This window comes from Diadema setosum, chromosome 10 (assembly GCF_964275005.1).
Source record: "Diadema setosum chromosome 10, eeDiaSeto1, whole genome shotgun sequence".
Lineage (NCBI taxonomy): Eukaryota > Metazoa > Echinodermata > Echinoidea > Diadematoida > Diadematidae > Diadema > Diadema setosum.
The window spans coordinates 19,319,677-19,343,305 of record NC_092694.1 but is presented as its reverse complement, the minus strand read 5'-3'; the positions used below and the strand labels follow the sequence as shown (position 1 = coordinate 19,343,305).

Below are 23,629 nucleotides of genomic sequence, written 5' to 3'. Positions count from 1 at the left end.
ACAAAACTGAGAGTAGTTTGATCCACAACATTTTGTAAGATTTTTATGAAAATCTTCCGTTCCCATGGCGTCTTGCACATCTGCCTGTGATAGTGGTCATACATGCCAAATTTGGAGTTAATTGCTCAAAAAATGAGAAAGTAGTTCGATCCACAAGTTTTTACAAAAATTTGCCGTTGCCATGGCAACACATTATGCGATATTAATGAAAAAGGTGTCTTGCACATCTATCTTTGATAGCGGTCACTCATGCCAAATCTGGGGTCAATTGCTCGAAAAATGAGAGAGTAGTTCGATCTACAACATTTTGTAAGATTTTTACAAAATTTGCTGTTGCCATATGGCAACACATAATAAATTTTCCTTTGATGGTCACACATGCCAAACCTGGGTCTAATTGTTCAAAAAAATCAGAGAATAATTCAATCCACAATATTTATGAAAATCTGCCATTGCCATGGCAACGCATTATTTGATACTGACGAAAAAGGTGTCTTGCACATCTACCTTTGATAGCGGTCACACATGCAAAATTTGGGGTCAATTGCTCAAAAAGAGTGGTTTGATCTACCGGCCGCCCGACCGTCCAACCCCCTGCCCGCCTGCCCGCCCGACCGAACACCCGGCCACCCGCCATCCAAGTGATTCGTATATTTTCCCCCCATACACGCAATTTGTGGGTGGGGGTATAATTATCGAGTTTCCAGTTCTTAATACTTGCTCTTTTCTTTTTCTTTTAATTGGGAGGTACTGTGGTCCTTGTATAAAGTACATGAATTTTCAACCTTGTGATAATGCACAAGGTTTGGTAAGAAATTTGACCATAAATATGTTTTCAAGAAGACGAATCAAATGTGTTGCCCCCCAGCCCACCCCCGGATTTGCCATAAACAAAGTAGAAACTATAGGCCTAGTGACCTATCTACTTCCTCCTAGCACTTACTTAGCTTATCTCTTCTGGTTCTAGATAGAAGATTAGACAAGATTTCTTAAACTTGGGGGCTTTGACACACATTACATTTACACACATGCACATCACACCCAACGCAATGTTGACTTATACAGATTGATATTTCCTTCAATGTTACATATTTTTGACAATGACATTGATATTGTATTGCTGTGTATCTCTTGTATGTCTATCATAGATTATGTATCTTTGTCATACGTGTGCTTTGCATATGTATGTACCAATGTAATGTGTACCGGTATGCAAGCAAAAAAAAAAAAGAAAGAAAAAATTCCAGAAATGGACAATAAAAATCAAATTGAATTGAATTACCACTTCTGCTTCTACAGAAGATTTTTTAAGATTCCTAATAAGGGGGGGGGGGGGCAACTGTTGAAGTTGTTTACAAAAATGAGCGACAAAAGTATGCGCTTGTAAGCACTCTTGTAATTGTTGAGTGTGTGCTGCAAATGTTTGTTTATTGTGACATCAGAGCTGTGCGATTGAACAAAAATTTGTGGGTCAATCGTGAGTTTAACACGGGAGCCAATGGAAGTGGGTGACGTCCACCATAATCATAGCTTTGTCATGAAATCTACATAAAAGCAAAGCTTGGAATTTTCTCTTCCATTTTGTTCATTGAATGTGTGGCATAAAGTTTCTGTAAAAAGTTGCATGTGATGGCTTTGCAAAATAGTTTGTTTTCCAAAAAGTGCTTGTGTGTTGTGGTCTCAGAATGATGTGGCACACAGGGAGTTTACACTGTGGCACACACAAGATTAAGGTGGTCACTGATTTCCTTGGTACAGTGGAGGAGGTGACAAACAGTTGATACATGTACTATTCTAATACAAAAGATGACTGACAATAACAGCAACTCTATCTTCTGGATGATATTAAAGGAAATAAGACACAAGTAAGCACAACGAATTGAAGTCAATGCATTTAATAACAGACAGGCAAACATGAGCAACCAAAGTAAAAAAAAGTGAGTTACTTTGGGTTTGCTTCTAACCAACTCAACACAGTTGCAACACATGCAAACAAACAAATTTTATATGCAATACATATTTCCATGTTCTGAAAAATGCTCTGTTGAATTCATTGAGAAAAAAAACAACAACAACACTGAGATTTCAATGCAATTACTCACAGGTCTAGACTTACAATCATTTCAACCTTTTACATGTATACATGAATTTTCTCCAGGGTTAGAACGGTCACTTTCACAAACTTGTCTTGGTTTCGGTGTTTATTTCTTTTGGAAGTAGAAACATAACTGCATGTACACTTATACACAATCACAACAAACATTGTAAAACAAACCTATTTATCATGTGATGAATAAGCATGCACAGTGAAAATTAAAATGACCTTCCTATGTGCATGCTAGTAAACCTGTGAAATAATTGCAAGATTTGTACAGTACCAATATTGATGACACAAAGTTTAAAACCAGAGACCCAGGCAGGGGTGGAGTGCTCACTTGAATATCAAAATTTCACATTGTAGCATTTATACACAATGTGTGTATTCTATCATCCTAGGATAATACCTGCTAAGTTTGGTGAAAATTTGACCATGCATTTACAAGGAGAAGATGAAAATGCAAAAATTGTGAAATTTCGTCCCCCACCATCCCCAACTGCCATGAACAAACTTGTACCTACAGTCACCAGTGTACCTATTTATAACAAAAACTTCAGATTCCTTTGCTGGTTTAGGACAAGAAAATTTGTTAAAACTCCCTTATTTGGGGGATCAGTCAAAGGGATGGGGAAAGAGGCACTGTACTTGTGGGGGACCACAAGTGGGGAATGGTGCCCATTTATACAATGTTTGTCATCCTAGCGATGATACAAATTGGGCAAAAATTTGACCTTGTGTTTTTCAAGAATAAGATAAAATGTGAAATTTTGGTCTCAATTTCACCCCCCAGGCATGGTGCCCACTGAACGAAGTCAGATCCTATCACTCTAGGGATGCTACCTCCATGTTTGGAGAAAATCATGTGGGGTTTAGGAAGATGCTGAAAATGTAAACAGGTAATGCACCCTGGATGCCACATATGATAAGTGATGGTCACAAAAGCCCACTTGAGCCTTTACCTCAAAGGAACTAAAAAGTCTAAAACCAAATTATCATGCAATCTCTGTATTTCACTAAAGGTATTGCATTTCATTTCAGAAAGATAAAGTTCAGTGCGCATGACTGAACCCCACTACACCAGATTGACCTTTGCTCCCTCAATATCAACAATTCATTCATTTCCATCCTTCATACCAAATTACACTATCATTGGACATTCATTGCTGAAATGATGCCAGGTGATATTTTAGCCCAAGTTCAGTGACCATATAAACTGACCTTTCACATCTGTCATTATATAGTTATATTACATTACCAGTGGACATAAATGGCTAATTTATGACAAGAAAACTACATTTTAGCTATCATAATTTTGGTGACATTTGACCTTGACTTTTCACTTCACTGGTGTGGCTGAATCTTAATTCCAATGGCTCCTACCACATCATATAGATATTGGATATTCCTCACTGAAGTTATGGCTGGAACATGACACTATAAAGCCACAGTACAGTGATCTGTGACCTGGAGGAGGTTTGCCTGAAATCTGCCACAGCACAATTTAAACCTCATGTACTATACACAGGCTAAGCATTTACAAAACCCAATCAAGGGTTTAACTTAAATTATAACTGGTTCTCAGGACAGAGACAACTAGCTTGTAAATGATGGCTCAACATTTGTTTTGGGCCAAGGCATATAAGAATTACACACACCTGAAAATGGCCTTTACAACCTCAAAGTTCAAATCTGAGCTCAATAACTGTATTGTCACTAAATTCCTAAGACTGTAATATCAGTGTGCTACAAATTCAGCTCTATAGCCAGCCTTATCAAGCTTGTCAGAAACACACTATCAGTTATCTGTTCTAAAAGGTCATGTGACCTCAGATACGGAAAAGCACTTAGATATCCTCATTTGGTAAATTTCCTTTACTCTTTTGTCAATGTTACTTCCTAGACACTGTAAAGGTAAAATATTTTGTGTCAGAAAAGTTTCATGAATATCCAACTCCACAGAACTAATGTGAAATTGATAGTGCACATATTTTTGTTCTTAGATATGTGACTAACTTGAAAAATAAATAAATAAAAATCATAAACTTCATGAAGCTCACTGAAACTGCCCATTATGTAAATACACTATCCTTACACGTATGTCTCCACATTTACAGAAGATGCAGAAGTTGCAATTACTACTTAGTTTTTACTTTTATTTGGAAAAAAAGAGCTATATATATATATATATATATAAATGCCAGTAGATAAGATGGGCAAGTGAACAGAAATCACTCTAGAAAAAAAAAAGGTGATTTTAGCCACCCTGAGTAAATATGCATATATATATAATGAATTCACAGCAACGTGGAAAAAGACTTTGAATTACTAGTATTATTGATGTAATGTCAATAATAATTATGTAAAATGCATAGTCATATATACATAACATTGGGACGCAGGTCCGCATATATTTTCACATCATGTCTTGGAGATAAACTCTGATCAATAATCATGTAGGATGTAACACACAGGAAAATGCAATTTGATTTACCAACACTGCACTTCTTGTAGTCTTTTCCACAGTTCACTGCAATATGAAGTTTGCATATAATACAAACATCGTATCAAGAAATAAATGTGAAGTTATATTACTTCAAACTGGAACATATTTACATGTCAACATTGTAATTCATTCATGAAGGACACAATACTGACATAGCTGAGCCTAAAGTTCATGAAACATTGTGAAGAGAATTTCAGGCAATTCAATTGGGTTCGGACAGCTTATGGGCACTATGAATCATGTTTTTCCCTTTGTGACAGCCATGAATTTGATTAACAACCAAACACAGGCAGCTATGTATGTCACTTAGTTGATATTGGTAAGTCTATCACGGACTTAATGACTGATACATTTATGCATCAAAGAAGTATTCTTCTGATACTTGCATCGCACTTAGTATTACATTATGTAACAGTTTTAAATAGATACCTAGAACGGCAGTGATCATTGTGATCAAAGTTAGCTTTATCATAGTGTCATTAGAATATTGTGTGTATATACTCAAGTTACAATGAGGACAAGTTATGTGGGACCAGGCAAAATATATCCACTCTTGTGAGGAAACTTGTCTTATTACTCACTCTACTATCACATGTGATAAATCTAATATAGTCAGGAGTGATGAAGCAATAACAGTAATGTATAATATAGGCATACAGCAGAATTATATAAAAAAGAGAGAAACAAATGACATATATACGGGTCTAGGGCAATTACCCCCTGGGCAATTACCCCGCACCCTTCCCCTGGCCCTAATCGTAATCCTAATCCTGAACCTAACCCTAACCCTAACCCAAACTCATATATGTATGTACTACATACTAGTGGAACAGGGCCCCATTTCATGACAGATGTTAGGATAGCAACTCTTGCTGGAATGGCAACTTTCCATAGCAACAGCCAATCAGGAATCTGGATGCTTGCCGTTACCATGACAATTGCTATTCCAGCAAAGAGTTGCTATCGTATCAACCTTTTTATGAAATGGGGCCCAGATGTCTCAATAGAATCTTGTCATGAAGTTGCATAGGTTTGCTACAAGGAACAGTGTCAATTACAGACAACCTGGATCAAACACAACAAGCATAGATAGCCTAAACAGTTGCCAGTAGGAATTTATAAAGCTCCTGGAATTGCTGGCACATGTATCTTGAAGAAAACTGTACCCAATACACCATGACAACCTGAACAAAAAATGTTCCCATACTTTTAACGAAGCAGTAAACAACAGTTAACAAAATTATCTTTTAAACTCTTTCCCCAAGAAAAAAAAAATTGTGAAGATAATGACACTAAATTATTTTTCATTGAAAGGAACCAAAATGGCAGGACTTCATCTGTTACTTAGGCTCTAGCGGAACAGAAGTAAAGACTGCAATGTCTTCTGCATCTGCTCTTGTTTCTGCAAAACAGGAAACATGAAAATTGAGAATGACGACACATTATAGGGTGTAGTACAAAACTGACAACCTAGTTTGTTTATTCTATACTTTAATCATGGTTAGAATCAGTATTCACAATATGTATCAGTTTTAAGAGCTTACACTGGCAGTACCATAACACCTTTATGGGAAAGTGACAACAAGAGTGCAGTCTTATCTTTTATATTTTCATTTTCTCCATCTTGAAAGGGAAGTCATCAGCTCTTACTACCCCTTGTCATGTACAAAATCTAATATTGACTGAAAATTCTTTAATCACAAAATAACAATTAATGCTGTTATTCTACTACATTGATTAGATATTTGCCACATAAGCTTCCTTCTCATGAATATCAATAATTAATTGACTATGTTTGGTACATGCAATAAGGTGTTTAAAGGGGAATGAAACATGTGGATTGAGTGAATGCACCAATATTAGTAGAACACAACTGTGAAGGTTTAAGGAAATTGGACAATCCATTCAAAAGCTATGATTTTTAAGGTTTTGGTGTAGCCATCACTGGATTAGAAGACTACTACAGTTTGTGGCGTCATGTATGAAGGGCGATGTAAAGAAAATATAATGAAACCTACTTTCATTTTGTCCAGTATAATGAGAGAGCACTTTACTTACCTCTTTAAGAAAGTAGGGGGAACATAAAATGTCAATTTGGCAAATGGTATGTCTCTGCTATAGCGTTTCACCAGGTATTCTCCCAATAGGTCTATAGAACATCTTGCCAATGTGAGACAGTGGTTTCGCGTGATTGGCAAATAATCACTATCTGGAAATACACCAAATTTCATTATAATACTTTGAGCAATTTTCAAAATGAGGACAAAAAGAATACAATTTTTGCATTTTCTCTTGACATTTGATCTCATGGCCTAGAACTTTCTCAAGAGAATCTTTACTGGGTAGCATGCACATACATACAAAAGTTTCATGAAAATACCTTCAAGCATTACAGAGATGGGGGGGGGGGGGGGGAGTGAAATTTGAGAATTTGACTTTGACCCATGATCTTTGACCTTGAACGTGTGCCCAAAAATTGATGGACATAGCTTCGTCTACTCATACATACACATGTCAAGTTTCATTCATACCTCAAACAATGCTTACACAAAATTGATCACGGATGGAAGGACAGAAAGATGGAACGAAGGACAGACAGATGGACTGACAGACAACCTGAAAATATAATGCCTCCGGCAATACTTAACGTCGGAGGCATAATGATATTCCCTTTAACATATCTCCACAGGTTGATCGAGAGAATGTGTATATCTCATTAAAAAAATTAAATTTGGTTGAATTTTCTATACACTTTCTATATATCATTCTTAATATGTGACATGATATCACAAACTGTAGTAGTCTTTTCATCCATCAATGGCTGCACCAAAACTTTAAAAATTCATAACTTTTTCAACAGATTGTCCAATTTTCCTTCAACTTTTATTGATGTGTTCTACAAACATTGCAGCATTCATTCAATCAACATGCACATTTGAGTTTCATTCCCCTTTAAAGGCTCTTTCTGTGACATACAAAATGACTGACAATCAATATACTATAATCAATATACTGGTTTCTCACCATATCTGCAAACAACTTCTGCTGCATCATCTTCATTTCTTTCTGGAAGACCTGTTGAACCAGCTCACTAATATTACCCTCAAGATTCCTGCTTTGCTCCAAGAAAGATGTATGGAGACTGCGGATTCTCTTGACTCTGAAAAAACAAGAAAGCATGGCATGTTGTTACAGTACCTCACTTACCCCTCTACCTTTTTTTCTGTAATCCAGAAAGCCAACAGATATCAAAAGCTAATCTGGTGATTTGTTCTATACTTTGCTACCATCACTTCCACTCTTCCTTCCTCCTGATTTCTTTTGTCCATGACACCAACTTTGAACTATCAGCTACATTCATATGGTTCAAGTAAAGGTTGCCACATACTTCAGCATTGTTAGGATACATAATAGCTCTCTTTATGACCAAATTAAAATTGCAATATGATCTGTTGTTTGATATAACAATGAGAAGAAATTACTATTGGTTACGATAATCACCACCACAGTTCACTTACTGCAGCTCTGCATGCTCAGTGGATTTCCTCTTCTGCAGCTTCAGTAATTGTTCAGCATGTGCCTGGAGAGTGTGAAGCTTTTCAAGACACTGTTCCAATTGCACCAACTCAGAGAGGATACTTTGTTGGAATTTGCCCTGGCCCTTTCGCCTGAACAGTGAAAAGGAACATGTTACAGTTTATAAAACAGTAACAATCTCTTCATAAATTACCATATATCATACTCTGGGGTTACAAAAAGGACATAATGTTCCAATAGTAATGTGGGTGATACTTCCTACTTGATCTGGCATAATGGCATAATGCATACTCATACTGCTTTATACTGCCTTATAGATGGTTCACAAGCACAATACAATGTGTATGTGGACAATATCTATAGCAATGACAAGGTTGTCATTCAAATATAGTAGAGCATATGTGTTGATAAGACTGATGTCAAAATCAAGCACAAGCATAAGTTGGAAGATCTCCTACTTTTTCCTATCTTGTCCATTGTGATTAAATCATTCCATTTTTTGGAATGATTATGAAATAATGTATTTCATTAATCATTTTTTCTATGTTTGTTTCTTTTGAAAAATATGCAGAAATGACAAGCTTCATGAGACCAGTATCTGGCATAAGGTTTTTATTATCATTAAATCTACACTTCTATGACTGCTATCAGTCATACTTTACTCCGAATGCCGCAGAGGCCACATACGGAATATCCCGTAGTGAATGAAATGACATACATACAACGTTATTCCAAAGTTCTTTCACCTTCTAACCTTTGACAACATATCCCAGAATGCTTTGCTACACTGTCTGCAATAATTCAAGAAGATTTTGTCAGTCGAACGCCAACAATATCGTAAAAATCATCGGAAAAAATGTGTGTTTACATGGAATAACGCGAATAACCATGAAGCGTCAGTGGGTGCTATCTACAGCTGTACAGAGTGCTCGATTTTGGATTTTAGCTGTCGCAGTTTTTGAGAAGGTTTGGACACTTGCCAGGCGATGATTCAACTGTGATAATAGTCCCACATGTACATCCACATGTACAACAATTGTATAATTCAGTCGAAACTGAGAAGCTGTAGAGGTTCTAGATCTATAGATATCGCGACGAGTTTCGCTTCAACACGCTATATAGGATGCACACATTACACTATGGATTTCCTGTGCACTCGCAATGGCTTCATCATCATAAACATGAATCTAAACCTGCAATTATTGTATCAATGGTCATGATATTTATATTCCAGAAAGCTGACAATCTGATCATTTCATTTCGATACTGGATGTGTAAAATTAGAACATTTGCTATTTTTAATCCATGAATGAAAGCAAACAAACAAATTAATTTTGTAACTTTTGGATTACTGTACTTCACTTCTGCTGAGTACTATGACTACACTGTGCATTGAATGGCAACATGTCATATACCATTTTAAAGGGAATTTTATATTCTTTCAAATGACATATAACTTGTCTATGTTTTGTTCATTCCTTGCTCATGAAGAGCGATTGTTTGGAGAGTTGTCTGCCTATCAGCGTGTGTGCGCAAACGGTGCTGGGCCATTACGGTGTTTGTTTACACAAGTGTGTTGGTCCGAAATGGGTTAATATAGTCAGATTTTATACATATATCATCACATCATTATAAGCCCCATGGTTATCATCATTCAAATCTGTTTGTGGTAGATGGTCACAACTGAGTACAATATATCCATTCATGTATTCCTGCTCTGCTCCAAGGTTCAAAGTTTCCATTGAGCACAACACACATGAGACATTATGTGAAACCACTTTGACTGTATGAGGTTATGTACTGTAAAAGTGGAAATTTTCGCGGTATTCAAATTTGTGCACATTATGCGCAACCAGAAACTAGCGAGAAAAAAGCATGCAAAAATTTTTGCTCGCCATATGTTCCTGTATGTGATGTCTTGATTCCGCAGAATTAAAATCCTGTGCAATTCTTCTTACCCGGCCAAGCGCGAAAAATTAGTCACCTGAAAATATCCACTTTTATAGTATCTAAACACAGCCATAGTTATGTACCTTGCTTCATGCAGCTCCATGAACAATTTGTCCATCTGCTTCTTGGTAGACTGGATCACAGTTTCTGTCAGCTTTTTTGTTTGGGTCCTCTTCATCTAGTAAATAAAGTATTTGGAACATTCATTACAGTACTTCATGTTGATAGCATCATATATTCTGTTGTACCATAATGATGCTCCTCTCACTTTCTAAGCAATATAAAGAGAAGTCATATGAGCAGATGCTAAAGTGCACAATAAATGTCAAAATGAGATGCTGCACGTTTGCCAACAAATGTATGCAGATTACATTCAATAAAACAAAGAACCACACTAAACTATTTTCTCCTGAAAAAGAATCGGGTTAAGTTACCATTGGGTTGTCTAGTTTCAAGTAACCCTGTATTACGACTCCAAAGCAGAGTCCAAAAGAGCTTTGATTTGAAGACAAATTTTGCTACCTACCAACATCTGCTGACTATATTTGTTTCTCAGGAGCCCAAAGACATCAGTCAGTTGCATGGCAGGGAAGCTTGCCAGGTTATCCCAAGAGGAAGACACAGAGTGGTCACTGATGCCTTCACAGGTCTCAGCACCACCAGCACTATCCGAAGGATGCTCATCTATATGAACAGAAGAGTTGTGGTCAAAGAGACAAGTTGAAAATTGTATGCATTGAATACTTGTTAGAATTAAAAAAAATATTGAAATATTTTTTTACAAAAGAAGACATGGGATTTACAAGCTGGAAAATCTCAAACTTCATTGCTGAACTGCACACACACACAAAAAAAAAATGCCGTTTGCGACTCAATGTGTCAGGTATATATGGCAACACTGAAATAACTATAACACGGCTGAAGATGGAACTCATACATCAGACTGCTGCTCCCATGACTTTGTCAATGCACAAACAAGATATGAAAGATGTCAATTTCTGTAACACTAAATGATAGTTTTGCCTCACCAAAGCAGGAGAAAAAGGAGAACAACAGTGTAACTTTGTACTAAACTGACGAACATGTAAATAGAATTTGTGATTTTAAAGTTTCCCTGAATAGAGTGACCATTTCATATTCTACATATATTGTGATTTGGCATCTTTTGTACATCTTTACAAGATAGGTAATACCTTCATAACTTCAATAACCTTTCATTTTAAAGGAATGTTTCTTGGCAACTTCATACACAGGAAGCCATAAATCACAAAATGTTATCACAGGAAGAGACAATAAATGCAAGTATAGCATTAAGACTGTGTAGGGCATACAAGCACTGGGTATAATCACTACAGACAAACCTGCCAGTTTATTTTCATCCACACTGAAGACTTTCTCAGGCTCCAGCAGCGAAAAACTTTGATCAAAGTTCAACCTTCGATTTTTGCTTGTATTATGACTGCTGTGAGCAGCATCATCTTGACCTTCATCATCCATCTCTTCTTCATCTGTGTCCTCCTCATTATCATCCTTTACAAGGTAGGGATATTTGCGCTTCAGAGAAGATTCTGATGGCCTAATCACCTTTGAGGGACCTATTGGTATTAAAGAATACACAGATTCTGTATTTGCATTCATGCTATGCATTACATTAATATCTCTTTAGATAATCATATGGAAATGGTATAAGTAATGCAAATTAGCAAAGCTGTAACATAATATATATATATATATATATATATTTTTTACTCTCCTTAGGAGCTTAGATTTCCCTTCAAATTGAATATACAGAGCTCTACAATCAAAAGCCAAGGTCACACTGGCAAAACTTCTTGTCCAATAAACACTTTGTGAAGTTTGCTTCTTTGTTCAAACTGGCGGTCAAACATCTCAAACTTTCAGTTCTTTTTAAGTTCTTGAAGTTTGGGTTTGGGAGGCATTGCAATCAGGAAGTGTATTGGTCACATGACAAACTTAACAAAGTTTCAGCTGCATGTGTTGGGACTGCACAAATTGAGAAAAGATTTGTGGGGATTTGGGAAATTTCCCTAGTTTTAGTGGGAAGTTTCGCAAGAAGTTTTGAAAGAAGTTTTCAGGAAGTTTGCATTCAGACTGGCTAAACTCTACAAACTTAAACTTCCAGAAGTTTTGCCAGTATGAACGTAGCTACAGCCACATGAAGACTGATTATTCCAGAATAAAACAAAATATGATCTTTGACTGTAATTGCCACACCTCCTACAGGGTTAGATTCTCACATCGAACAACTACAGGTAACAATAATTTTTAGCTTGAGATATTCAGGTTATTACATATATTGATACTGTGGAACAGATTCAGTCTGCGCTTTGTTGGCTCGGCTCAATTAAGACAACAGGTATGGACTGTAAAAGTGGAAAGTTTCGCTGTGTTGAAATTTTTGCGTATTTTGTGCTACCACAAACTAGCGCAAAAATAAAAGCACACAAATATTTTTGCTTGCCGTATGTTCCAGTAGTTGATGTCTTGATTCTGCGGAATTAAAAACATGCAAAACTCTTCTTGCCCCGCCAAGTGCAAAAAGTTAGTCGTGCAAAAATATCGACTTTTACAGTACTTCAAATTCTTTACTTGCCTGAAGTTGGATACTGAAATTTCTCATAGTCCTCATTGGCCACAGATGCAGCACTCTCTGTACCATCATCTTCAAGGAATGAAAGTTGCTGAAAGAGAGATTGTGTTGCATTAGCACTTTCTATTACTTTTGTACGTTTAAAAAAATGAAAAATAATAATTGGAAAGTAGGTGGCTTCAAGTAAATCAAATTTGTAGCTCATTATTGTGTGAAAGGGTCAGAATTTAAGTTTCTACAGGACATAGAACCTACCAAGTGTATGTGAAATTGAACAATCATCATACTATGTGAATAGAGTTGGAGACTGCCCTTTTTGCATATTTTAAGAAAAACCCAAGAGCAGCTTTCATTTGGGAGCATACAGGTGAAACTGCTTATGTCCAGCATTGACATCATGTGGTCATCCATGTGGTCATCTGCTGGGAATACAGTAAATCTACTTGAGTAATATTAGGAATGAAAATATGCAAATGATATTTCATGATAGAAGTTGTTTTCCGCATTTGAATTTTAGGGAGGAAGAGTAGCATTAAGTTCATCATGCGGAAAAAAAATTACTTTGAGAGTACAAATGTTTTTTGGGGCAAGAGGCCTGCAAACAGAAAATGCCCAAAATTCATTCCCTCTCAATATGATCAAAGGAGTATACATACTAGTGATTGATAGGAGAAAACTTTTGGAAAATAATCAAGATTCTGGTGAAAATCTGGGAGTTTTCATGTGTACTGGAAAACTGGAACTATATAAAAACAGAGACTCTTGTGTTGGATTCATGGGTTCATTTGGTTGCTTCAGTTGACTTGTCCTGTCACAAAGTCCTATTACGGGCATTATGCTCCTTTAAGTGACATCTCCCAACTGACAACTTTATTGGTGCAAACCCTGTGAACACATTCATATCCTGTGAAGAAAGCCATTTCAAGACAAATATACATTCTATATTGAACTACATAAGTTCAACCACTGAAAAAAAACAATGGAAAATTCAGGCTTTGACAATCATTTATAAATTGCTTCATAATTTTGCCTCCAATTCACTGTCTTCTCGGATTCAACTTAAATCTCCATCTCAATATAAATTCCGTAATGACAATATTACAATTGCTCTCCCTGGATAACTATCATTTTTTTTTTTTTTTTAAACGAAATAGTACATTATATTGAGCTTCTAAACCATTAAACAATATCCCCATAAGGTGCAGGATAATTAGTGATATTGCATGGTTTATGACAGAAATTAAGAAAAGTACCATGACCGCAATACTGTACATTTAATCATGTTTTCACAGACAAATTAGTCTAATTTTATTTGTCCACCCTGTTCATCCCTCAAACTTTTTACCTATTTGCGTTGTGACACATAATTACGTTATTTTCTTATCTTCGTATATTTCTGTATGTAACTATTTTCCTTAGTTCTATCTTGATTTTCCTTTAAATGAATTGTCCATGTTACTATTCATTTGTATTTGTACATTTTGATTACCTCTATTTTTCGCAGTGACAAAACATCTTATTTTCTCAAAGGACTTAAGGCTAGGGTTAGGGTTGTGATAGGGTTTTAGGTTCAGCTTGATATAAGGATTAGGATTAGGGTTATGTCTGTGGGTAGAATTTATGCTTGGCTTAGCGTGCAGATATTTCATGGGAGCAATTGTCGCATGAGCAAATGTTATTGAACCATTTGTTTATCTTTGCTTGTAAAATAACCACTTAGTCATGAATGTTCACAGCCTTATTGAAAACCAGCCAATAGCTATGTAGGCTTTTTACTGAAGGTTTGAATAAGAACAAACAAAGAAATGAATATATCGTCGCTGGGGCGACAAGACCTCGTATCTCAAAAATGTCAAATGTTCAGGAGAGCCAAAAAACATGGCGGCCAAAGCACTATACTGAATGGGATAGCCGTTCCTTTGACATGCCGTGGTGGCTTCATTTTTGGGGTAAGACAGCTGAGATTTGGACAGGACATCACTTAACCAATTATTTGACCACTAATGCAAAAAAGTCATTTTCACCAAAATTTGAGATACAAGGTCTTGTCACCCCAGTGACGATATTCATATATTCTTTCATTCTAAACATCTCATACTTTGGGAGTGGATAGAGGTAAAGGCCCAGGATTTGTAAACACAAGATCTGGGGTTCAAATCCAACCCAGTGCTTTCATCCTCGGACAAGATGTTTTCCTCATAAAGTCCCTTTCAACCTAGATGTACATAGATGGGTACCTGGTAACACAAAGTTAATGATAAAGGCAGGGCCCTCTGGGAGAGCAGTGTCTACACTGAACAGGCTACCCTGGGTAAAGAAGATGCTGTTATTGTGCTATTTCCTAGACTACACATATTTCATCCCTTGTGATAGAAAAATAACGCTATGCACAAAGTTCATTAACTGAATTTGACCAATCCTTGACCTTAAGACTATGAAAGTTTTTTTGTTTTTGTTTTTTCCCGTGATATGATAATGCCACATCGCCTTGTTGTACATGTGGGGTGAAGTATGACATGTGACAAAGAATCCACCTCTATAGACAGAGTTATAATATCCAATGGAAGAGGAACACTGAAATATTACTTTTTCTTCTATTGTTTATCATACCTTGGGGGTTTTGATACTGCTCCCTGGAGTCCAAACACATGTCTGTGATGTGACCGTGTCTAGAGTAAGGGCAGGTGTTGCTGGGATCATTTCCTCATCGTCACTTTGTTCTTCATCATCTTCCCCTTTGTCTTCTTCTCGTCTCTCTTCTGTTTCATCCTGAGACTCTTTGTTTGAAGACTGGTTGTCTCTCATGCAATCAATCAAACTTCTCCTGCAACTGTTTCTTCTCATCTATAAATGGAAAAGAAAACATTTTAGGTTGTTGACTTGTAATATTAATTCTTGAAAGGTTGGAATGCAACGCTTTGTCTACAAACATCTGACACATGTAATAAATTAGTGTAAAAGTGGAAATGTTCGCAGTGTTGAAATTTTCGCACATTTCGCGCAACCAGAAACTAGTGCAAAAATAAAAGCATGCAAATGTTTTTGCTTGCCATATGTCCCAGTAGTTGATGTCTTGATTCTGCAGCATTAAGAACACTTAAAACTCTTCTTACCCAGCTGAGCGCGAAAAATTAGTGGCGCAAAATATACACTTTTACAAGTAGTCTGTTCACATTGCAAAGTGTTCTCAAAAAATGAATATGCAATGAACATGCATGGGGGCATACAAAACCTGTGTTTGTTTCTCAATAAGATGACCATTTATATTTTTCCAATCTTTTATTAGGATCATTAAAAAAAAAAGGTTTGAAATCATCCAAGGTCCATGGCAGAAACATTAATGCACAGCGCACTCTGCAAGAAGCAGAGCAGATGCATAGCTTCAGCATATTTAGTTTATTTAATGTACATATCATGTGATTGTCAATGAAAGTTTGTCTCTTCTCTTTTGCAAGTTAATTTCATCTGTGGATGGTATCACAGTAATGAGCTATACAATTATCAACCATATTGTGTGTCTGAGAACAAATGATACAGCAATTGGACTGCAGTGCACAGTAGACTAGGCTACATTTACATTCTCACAAAATAACTATATCCTGTCACAGTTAATTAACACAGCCCTTCATTTATAGTTTAATGAAGCTTCTGACAAAGTTACCATACCCTGCCAGAAGTTAATAGCCCTTAAATATTTCAATTCATAAACTGATCTTGACCACCACTCACCTTAAGGATTGACATTTAACCCTCTCTACAGAAAGGAAATATTTCCCTGATTCATTTCTACCCACTACACCAAACAGCATAACTGGTCTACAAGTGGAAATATTCGCGCATTTCGCACCACCAGAAACTAGCACAAAAACAAAAACAAATGCCTTTGCCTGTTATCTGTACCGCTATGTAATTTTGTGATCCTGCAGAATTAAAAGCATGAAAAAATTCATCATACTTGGCAGAGCATAAAAACTTACTTGTTTTGTATTGGAAGTTATGACCAGAAATTTACCTTTAGCCGAACTTTGGTGACTTTTGACTATGATTTTGACCATCTACAATGTATGCCTGTCACTTCAAGCAACCACAGTAACTATTTATCAATTTCTATCTTCCTTACCATATGGATATTTTCAGATGAAATTGTAGCTGGAAAATAATGTTAAGTGACCTTTGACCTTGAGAGAGTCTATCCAAAAGTTCATCTACACCTCATTGGTGTACTTGTAAATATCAAATTCCATTAAAGGTTGTTTTTTTTTAAAAATCATTATTATTATCTTATTCCATCTGGTTAATCAGTGGGGTATGTAAACAGACAACCCAAAAACATTGGAAGAGAGGCACAAAAAGGTATAACTGACATATGACGACTTCAAGTTTGTATCCCCACTTTTGATTACAGTACTAATACCTTCTTCACAGAGACGTCACCTTCTGCATCCTCATCATATGCTCCCTTAAACTTCTGAGGGTCACCTTTCTTCACTTGCAACTCTAACTCTGCATGGTAGTAGTATTGATGGTCATCTATTTCATCGGCTCTGTCTTGTGACTTCCGCTTTTTTGGTGCTTTCCCATTCTACGAAGAAGAATACATACTGCTTAAATCAGAAGACATGACAACAAAAAGATATGATGCATTAAATCAAATATTTTACAAACTTCTTCACAGAATTGATGCATATTTACATACTGTATAAGCCATATTGTTAGTGACTCTAATTTTTGCAAAATAGGAACTGCGAACAATTACAAGTGTGGTTAAATTTGTGTGTCATTTCACACAGTATGCACCCTGGGACTATTGAGACTTGGGACTAATGAACTGAATTATCATGCACTTTGTTCATGTACTGTGAACTGCATACCAGTATACGTATGTATGCATGTTATTATTATTATCATTTATTCGACTAGGTAAAGAATATAGGATACATATCATAAACATTACAAACATGAAACAAAAACAAGAATGAACATTACAAAGGATACACTGTACTGTACATGTTACACAAAATGAAAATGAAATTGAAATGAATGGAGACTACATGAGGGTCAGGGCACACAATAGTACGTTGCATTCAAGTCGGGATCAGGGTAATATTATCACAGTGTTCAATTCACAAATACCACCGACTCGCAAAATTAATGAAAACAAAGACACTACAAAATACAGTATACACTATATGTATTATACCCAATGGTACTAACTCTGCCTTGTTTATGTGCGACTATGTTTGCTGTAGTGATTATCTTCAATCTAAGATAAATGGCCATCCAAACCATTACCTCAAGTCTTGACAGATGGCTGTTGGCTTTTTTTACAGTCTCAAGATTTGTGGTGATCTTGCTGAAGCCTATGACCTTTGACTTTGTTTTTGAGTATGTGGAAACCTTGAGTTTTGGTTTGTCCTGAAGCCAGCTTCGTTCACTCTGTACATCATTAGCAGGTGACACTGGCGGGTATGTGCTGAAATCCTCTTCAAACTCATACACACTGGTTGACATTGTCTGTGCACATAGCAGTGAAAAATAAAAAACAAAATACATAAGAAATTCCTAAAACAATAAAATACATAAGAATTGAAATGACTTTTGGGACTTTCTATGATGTACAATTGTTGAATATGTTAAAACAGATACACAAACCAAAAAGTAGACTCTCAATGCTCTTGATTAGGTTAAAATAAGATCTTCAGCTTAATTTGCATAATTGATTAAAATCAGAAATTGATAATTAAAAAAAAAAGATACAATCTTGTAGATTAGGACGTTGGTGTCAGGAGTGCCAAATTTCATTATGATCGCACTACTGATGGGTGAGATCTCACGGGGCAGAACCCACTTCCCCCTCCTCCCTTGGATTTAGCATAGCCAAAAAAGCAAGGCCTGATTAGGGTCAAGAGGCACAATTAGATGGGATTTGCTGCATTTTGTCAACAATCTGATGTGATGATCACAATTGATAATTGTGTTGATTGTAGAAAATTTTTGAACCCTCCAAAAATTTTCTAAGATTGTCGTGATTGACCTTAAGATCTGATACAATCTGATATTAGATCACCATGACTGCTCCACAATTAAAACCATATGCTCATCTATTATTTCAGTATTCACAGATCGATTTGTACATGTATATAAAACTGGGGTACATTCCCCTTTAAAGTCTTCCTCAAGGATCCCAATCAGGTCTACCCTAAAACTGTCATTCATAACTCTTCGCTTTCCCCCAACAGATATAATCACATGATATCACAACAGTTTACTTGCTGACATTGAAATGTTTTCATCACTTGTTATTTGCTATTAAGGGAGCTGCTTTGAGTCCAAACATTGAACTTAAATGCACAATTTGAACTAGAGCACTCGCAATCGAGCACATGTATCCCCCAAACCCGTCCCATACCCCATCTGAATTACTTTTCAGGCCAGAATGTTGTATAATATGGCAACTGTCGCAGGATACAATAAAATCCGACGAGAAATGAGGCTATTATATATAGCACATACAAGGAATATGACATGCCATCCTACAGATATAAAAGTTCGAACAATGAGAGCGCTAGCAATGAAAACTTTTATTACCTAAAATAACTCCCCATAAACCTCCATAGGAAGTTTGAATAAAATCCGACAAGAAATGTGGCTTATACAGCATATATATACAAGAAATGTGACATGGTCTCCAAGTCGGAAAACTGAGGGCGCTGTCACCACAAACTGTTGTGTCCTTCATGAAGAATGACCACCCATACACCTCTTTTATAGCAAGTCTGAGTAAAATCCAGTAACAATCAAGTTATTGCCTAAATAAGCATGCATTTTTGCAAATTTTGACATGATCAGGGTGACCTTTGACACTGTAAAAGGTGGAACAGGGAAGGCAGCATTATCAATAGGTGTAGGTGTATAGATTTGACTATGCTACATTTAAATACCAAATTTGAATAAAAATCAGTCAAAAAACAAGGCAGGTGTCGCACACATAAGCAGACCCTGTTAAATTTACCTTTTCATGTATAAAGACGGAACAAGCGAGGGCGCCACCACAAAAAAAAAATATAGGCATCTTCATTTCACTATAATGCACCTTTTTGCCAAATTTGAAGAAATTCTGATAAGAAATGTGGCTGATAGAGCACACACAAGAAATGTGAATTGGCATCCAACTCGGAACACAGAGGGCGCTGTCACCACAAACTGTTGTGTCCTTCATGTAGAATGACCACCCATACATCTCCTTAGCAAGTCTGAATAAAATCCATTGAGCAACAATCAAGTTATTGCATAGATAAGCACTTCTGCAAATTTTGACATGATCAGGGTGACCTTTGACCCTGTAAAAGGTGGAACAGTGAGGGCAGCATTATCAATAGGTATAGGTGTATAGATTTGACTATGATACATTTACATACCAAATTTGAAAAAAAATCGGTTGAGAAACAAGGCCAGCGTCGCACACACAACCAGACCCTGTTAAATTTACCTTGTCATGTATGAAGACGGAACAAGCAAGGGCGCCATCACCAAAAACAATAGACTTTTTTGTCTTACCATAATACACCTTCATGCCAAATTTGAGAAGAAGAACTGCAGCCAGTAGAGCGCTCACAAGAAAATCTCTGCGGCGGACGCGGACGCGGTGCAACGAGGCCAAATCCATAGTATCCTCCGAACTCTGTTCGGGGGATACAATAACTTTAGTTTTCTATTGTATGTGAAATTCTCCTTTTGTTTCACTCTTTTTAGCCCTGCTTCTTTGGACTTGGACCCTTGGCTCAGGTGATTGGTTGCTTTCTTGTCAAACTTTAGGTTGCAAAGGAAAAATACTCCAGGAGTGCTGACATATGCATCACATCTACACTAGGTAGGAAAATGGTGACGAAGAAAATGACAAAAGCCAGTTACCTTTGTTTTCTGCTTGGTTGAAGCAACGGGTGTCTGGAGGCTGGTCTCGACGTCAGATTCACTATATGAACTTTTGAGAGGCGAAATGCATAAAATCAACTCTTTATTACTCTGTTGCCAGTAAAATATGACTAAGGTAATATTCAATGATTAACTTTCATTGCACATTTTGCAAACTCATTTTTCTGATTTTTCATCAAACAAGGTCTGAGATCCCATCACTGAAACAGTTAAAGCATCTGCTTACAGGCTATTTTTCTTCACAAAATTTGTGATTTCTGGACTCCCACAAGAAATTCTAAAGGAATGTTTCTTTACACATATATTTACACATTATACTTAGTAAGATAATGCATTGAAAACCGAGGAGAGAAAAATTAGGTTGTTCTTGGTACTCGGTAGAATAATCCTTCAAAATACTCCTTGAAGGGATATACAATGTATACTGGAGGTGTGTCAAGAATGGTCACTGGTGTATTGAAACTTTTTTTTAATGTTAAATCCTGTAACCAAGTTGAAATCCCTCTACTGATGAAGTAGCTACAATATAGGCCAATAGAGGTTAACAATAGTAATTGATTAAAGTCTTTGATTGTCCTTGAAAAAAGGATATAGCATGTACATTAGTCCTGGCATGATCTATCTGTAATTGTTAAGCCCCTGTCGAGGTTGGTCTGTATGGGTACAATATAGTCCTTGTAGTTGCCATCCTCTTTGCCCTTCATTATTTTGGACAGGCAGGTAACTTGCTTTGCATCTTTCCTCTTGGAGTGGGACCCATCCTAGTGATTCCTTGAGAACTGTGATGCTCGTATCTTTTCCATACATGTTTTAATAAATCTTGCAGAAGCATTTTGAACACTCTCAAGGTCAGATATATTTTTGTTAGTATTGGCATCCCATGCACAGATCACATGATTTAGACTGTTGTCTACACTCATGACAGGTCTACACTCTCATTATTACAGAATAAGGACCCATGGAAAGTTTATTTCAAATGAAGTATTTAAATGCAATAAAACACATCACTGAATATTTTAGCAAAATCAAGCCTGTGGTAAAACATTACAGTGAACTTGTGAATGCTTGAGCATCATTTCACATGACAGAACTCATGTCCTAAGACATTTTCTCTATGATTCTGCTCACGATACATTAAGAAAACTATGTTCTTTTATACCACCAAGCCATCCATTCATTCACAACTACGTTCATTCACAACTGTCATTTAGGGATTTGTGCATTGGGAGCAATAAGGGAGTACCAGGCTAAAATGTAAAAGGAAGGAAAATTTCCACATAGGAAGTTATGGACTGATATTCAAATGTGTCTGAGTGATCCCATTTATTGTTGGATGTTCTGATGGCATCCTCACATGCTTTCCTGTCAATGAATGGCCTAATGTCAGCTATAAACAGATGGTAATGCAGTCCGCAACAGAGATCCGAAACATGCTTGTCCATCTAAGTGCAGAGTCAAACTGCACACCTAGGCTCATTGCCGATAGCCTAGCTTTGATAGAAATGTCACATACCAATATTACTCCACAACAAAATGGTCTAATGATGTTCAAAGTGTCCAGCCAGTTGACAGTTCCATGTAAAACCACCTAACACAAGATTTGAGGAATGAAAGTCAATGTCCAACAAAAAACAAAAAATCACAGGAAAGGAGACATGGCAGCAGCACAGCAGTACCAACAACAGCACACTGGATGCGCCCCCCCCCCTTTAATATTTTGGAATATAAAAGAAACAAAAAGAAACTAGATATATCGCCACGGCGACTGATATGCCTCCGCCATAATGCATGGTTCTCCTAATAGGTCTATAGTACAATGTCTTGACAATGTGTGATGACAGTTTCACACAATTGGCAAAATATTAAAATGACAGGTTTGCCACAAATGTGCTGAATGTTCACTTTCCTAGAACTAGGTTCAATTGGATGAATGATTAAAATGTCAGAGTGCAGGTATTTGGGGAACTGAAGATTTTTACTCGACTTTTGACCCTTTTATAAGTTTATGCATTGAGTAATTTTCAAGGTATTGAGAAAAAGTATAATTTCAGTATCAAATGGGAAAATAGCATTATCTAAACCTGGCCTTTGACCTTTGACCTCACAGTTCCAAAGAGAATCACTGTTAGGTTGAACATGCATAAATATGTAAGTTTCATGATGATACCTTGAGTTACTTTTGAGATATGGAGGAAAAAGTGCAATTCAGCACTTTCACTTGACCTTTTGACCTTTGACCTTTTGGCAAGAAACTTCCCACAGAATACATATTGGGTAATACATGCATACATCTAGTTAAAACAAAAACAAAAACCTTCAGGCATATTGCATTTTAAGGAAAGTAGTGATATTTTGAGGAGTTGACCTTGACCTTTGACCCATGACCCCAACTTCTCTAGATAATCACTGCCCATCGGTACAAGCATATATACTAAGTTCCATGACGATACCTTGAACCATTTGCGAGATATGGAGAAAAACATCAAATTTCAATTTTTTTTTTCACAAAATAACCTGTGACCTTTGACCTTTGACCCTAAAATCCACACAAAGTATTATCTCCCAAGGATATACCTTCATACCAAGTTTGATGTAAAACCACCCCACGGTTGAGATATCGATAAAAACAAAACGGGACGGACGGACGTACGGACGGACGGACGACCCGAAAACATAATGCCTCCGGCCACTTCGTTGCGGAGGCATAAAAATGACACCGGGCACGTGTGCCCCCCTTTAATTTTTGCACCAGAAACTTGCGCTGAAGCATTGTTGTTGTTGTTGTTGTTGCTTGTCAGCCGCTTGAGCCTTTTTTTTTTTTTTTTTGCTTGTCAGCTTATTTAACCCAAAAGTGGCACCAGAAATATTTTTGCATCCCCCCCCCCCCTTCACGGAATTCCTGGATCCACCACTGGGAGCGAGGTGAACGAGCCCGAGGGAGCAGAGTGGCCAAGCAAAGGGAGGGTGTTGTCCCTCCCACGATAGGCATTTTATATCT

At 36.8% G+C, this 23,629-nt stretch overlaps 1 protein-coding gene across 1 annotated transcript in view; it reads right to left on the bottom strand.

Moving 5' to 3' along the window:
* Window positions 1–1,879: 1,879 nt before the first annotated feature.
* Window positions 1,880–23,629, bottom strand: part of LOC140234253 (uncharacterized) — a 34,511-nt gene continuing 12,761 nt past the window's right edge. The window contains exons 10-20 of the mRNA XM_072314313.1: window positions 20,611–20,680; window positions 17,992–18,213; window positions 17,114–17,281; window positions 15,310–15,543; window positions 12,703–12,790; window positions 11,450–11,683; window positions 10,615–10,772; window positions 10,172–10,266; window positions 8,120–8,269; window positions 7,626–7,761; window positions 1,880–6,003 (exon numbers count right to left, since the gene is read on the bottom strand). Of these exons, the coding sequence (XP_072170414.1) occupies window positions 5,953–6,003; window positions 7,626–7,761; window positions 8,120–8,269; window positions 10,172–10,266; window positions 10,615–10,772; window positions 11,450–11,683; window positions 12,703–12,790; window positions 15,310–15,543; window positions 17,114–17,281; window positions 17,992–18,213; window positions 20,611–20,680 (1,606 nt within the window). The 3' untranslated portion in view covers window positions 1,880–5,952. The remainder of the gene's footprint in view (window positions 6,004–7,625; window positions 7,762–8,119; window positions 8,270–10,171; window positions 10,267–10,614; window positions 10,773–11,449; window positions 11,684–12,702; window positions 12,791–15,309; window positions 15,544–17,113; window positions 17,282–17,991; window positions 18,214–20,610; window positions 20,681–23,629) is intronic.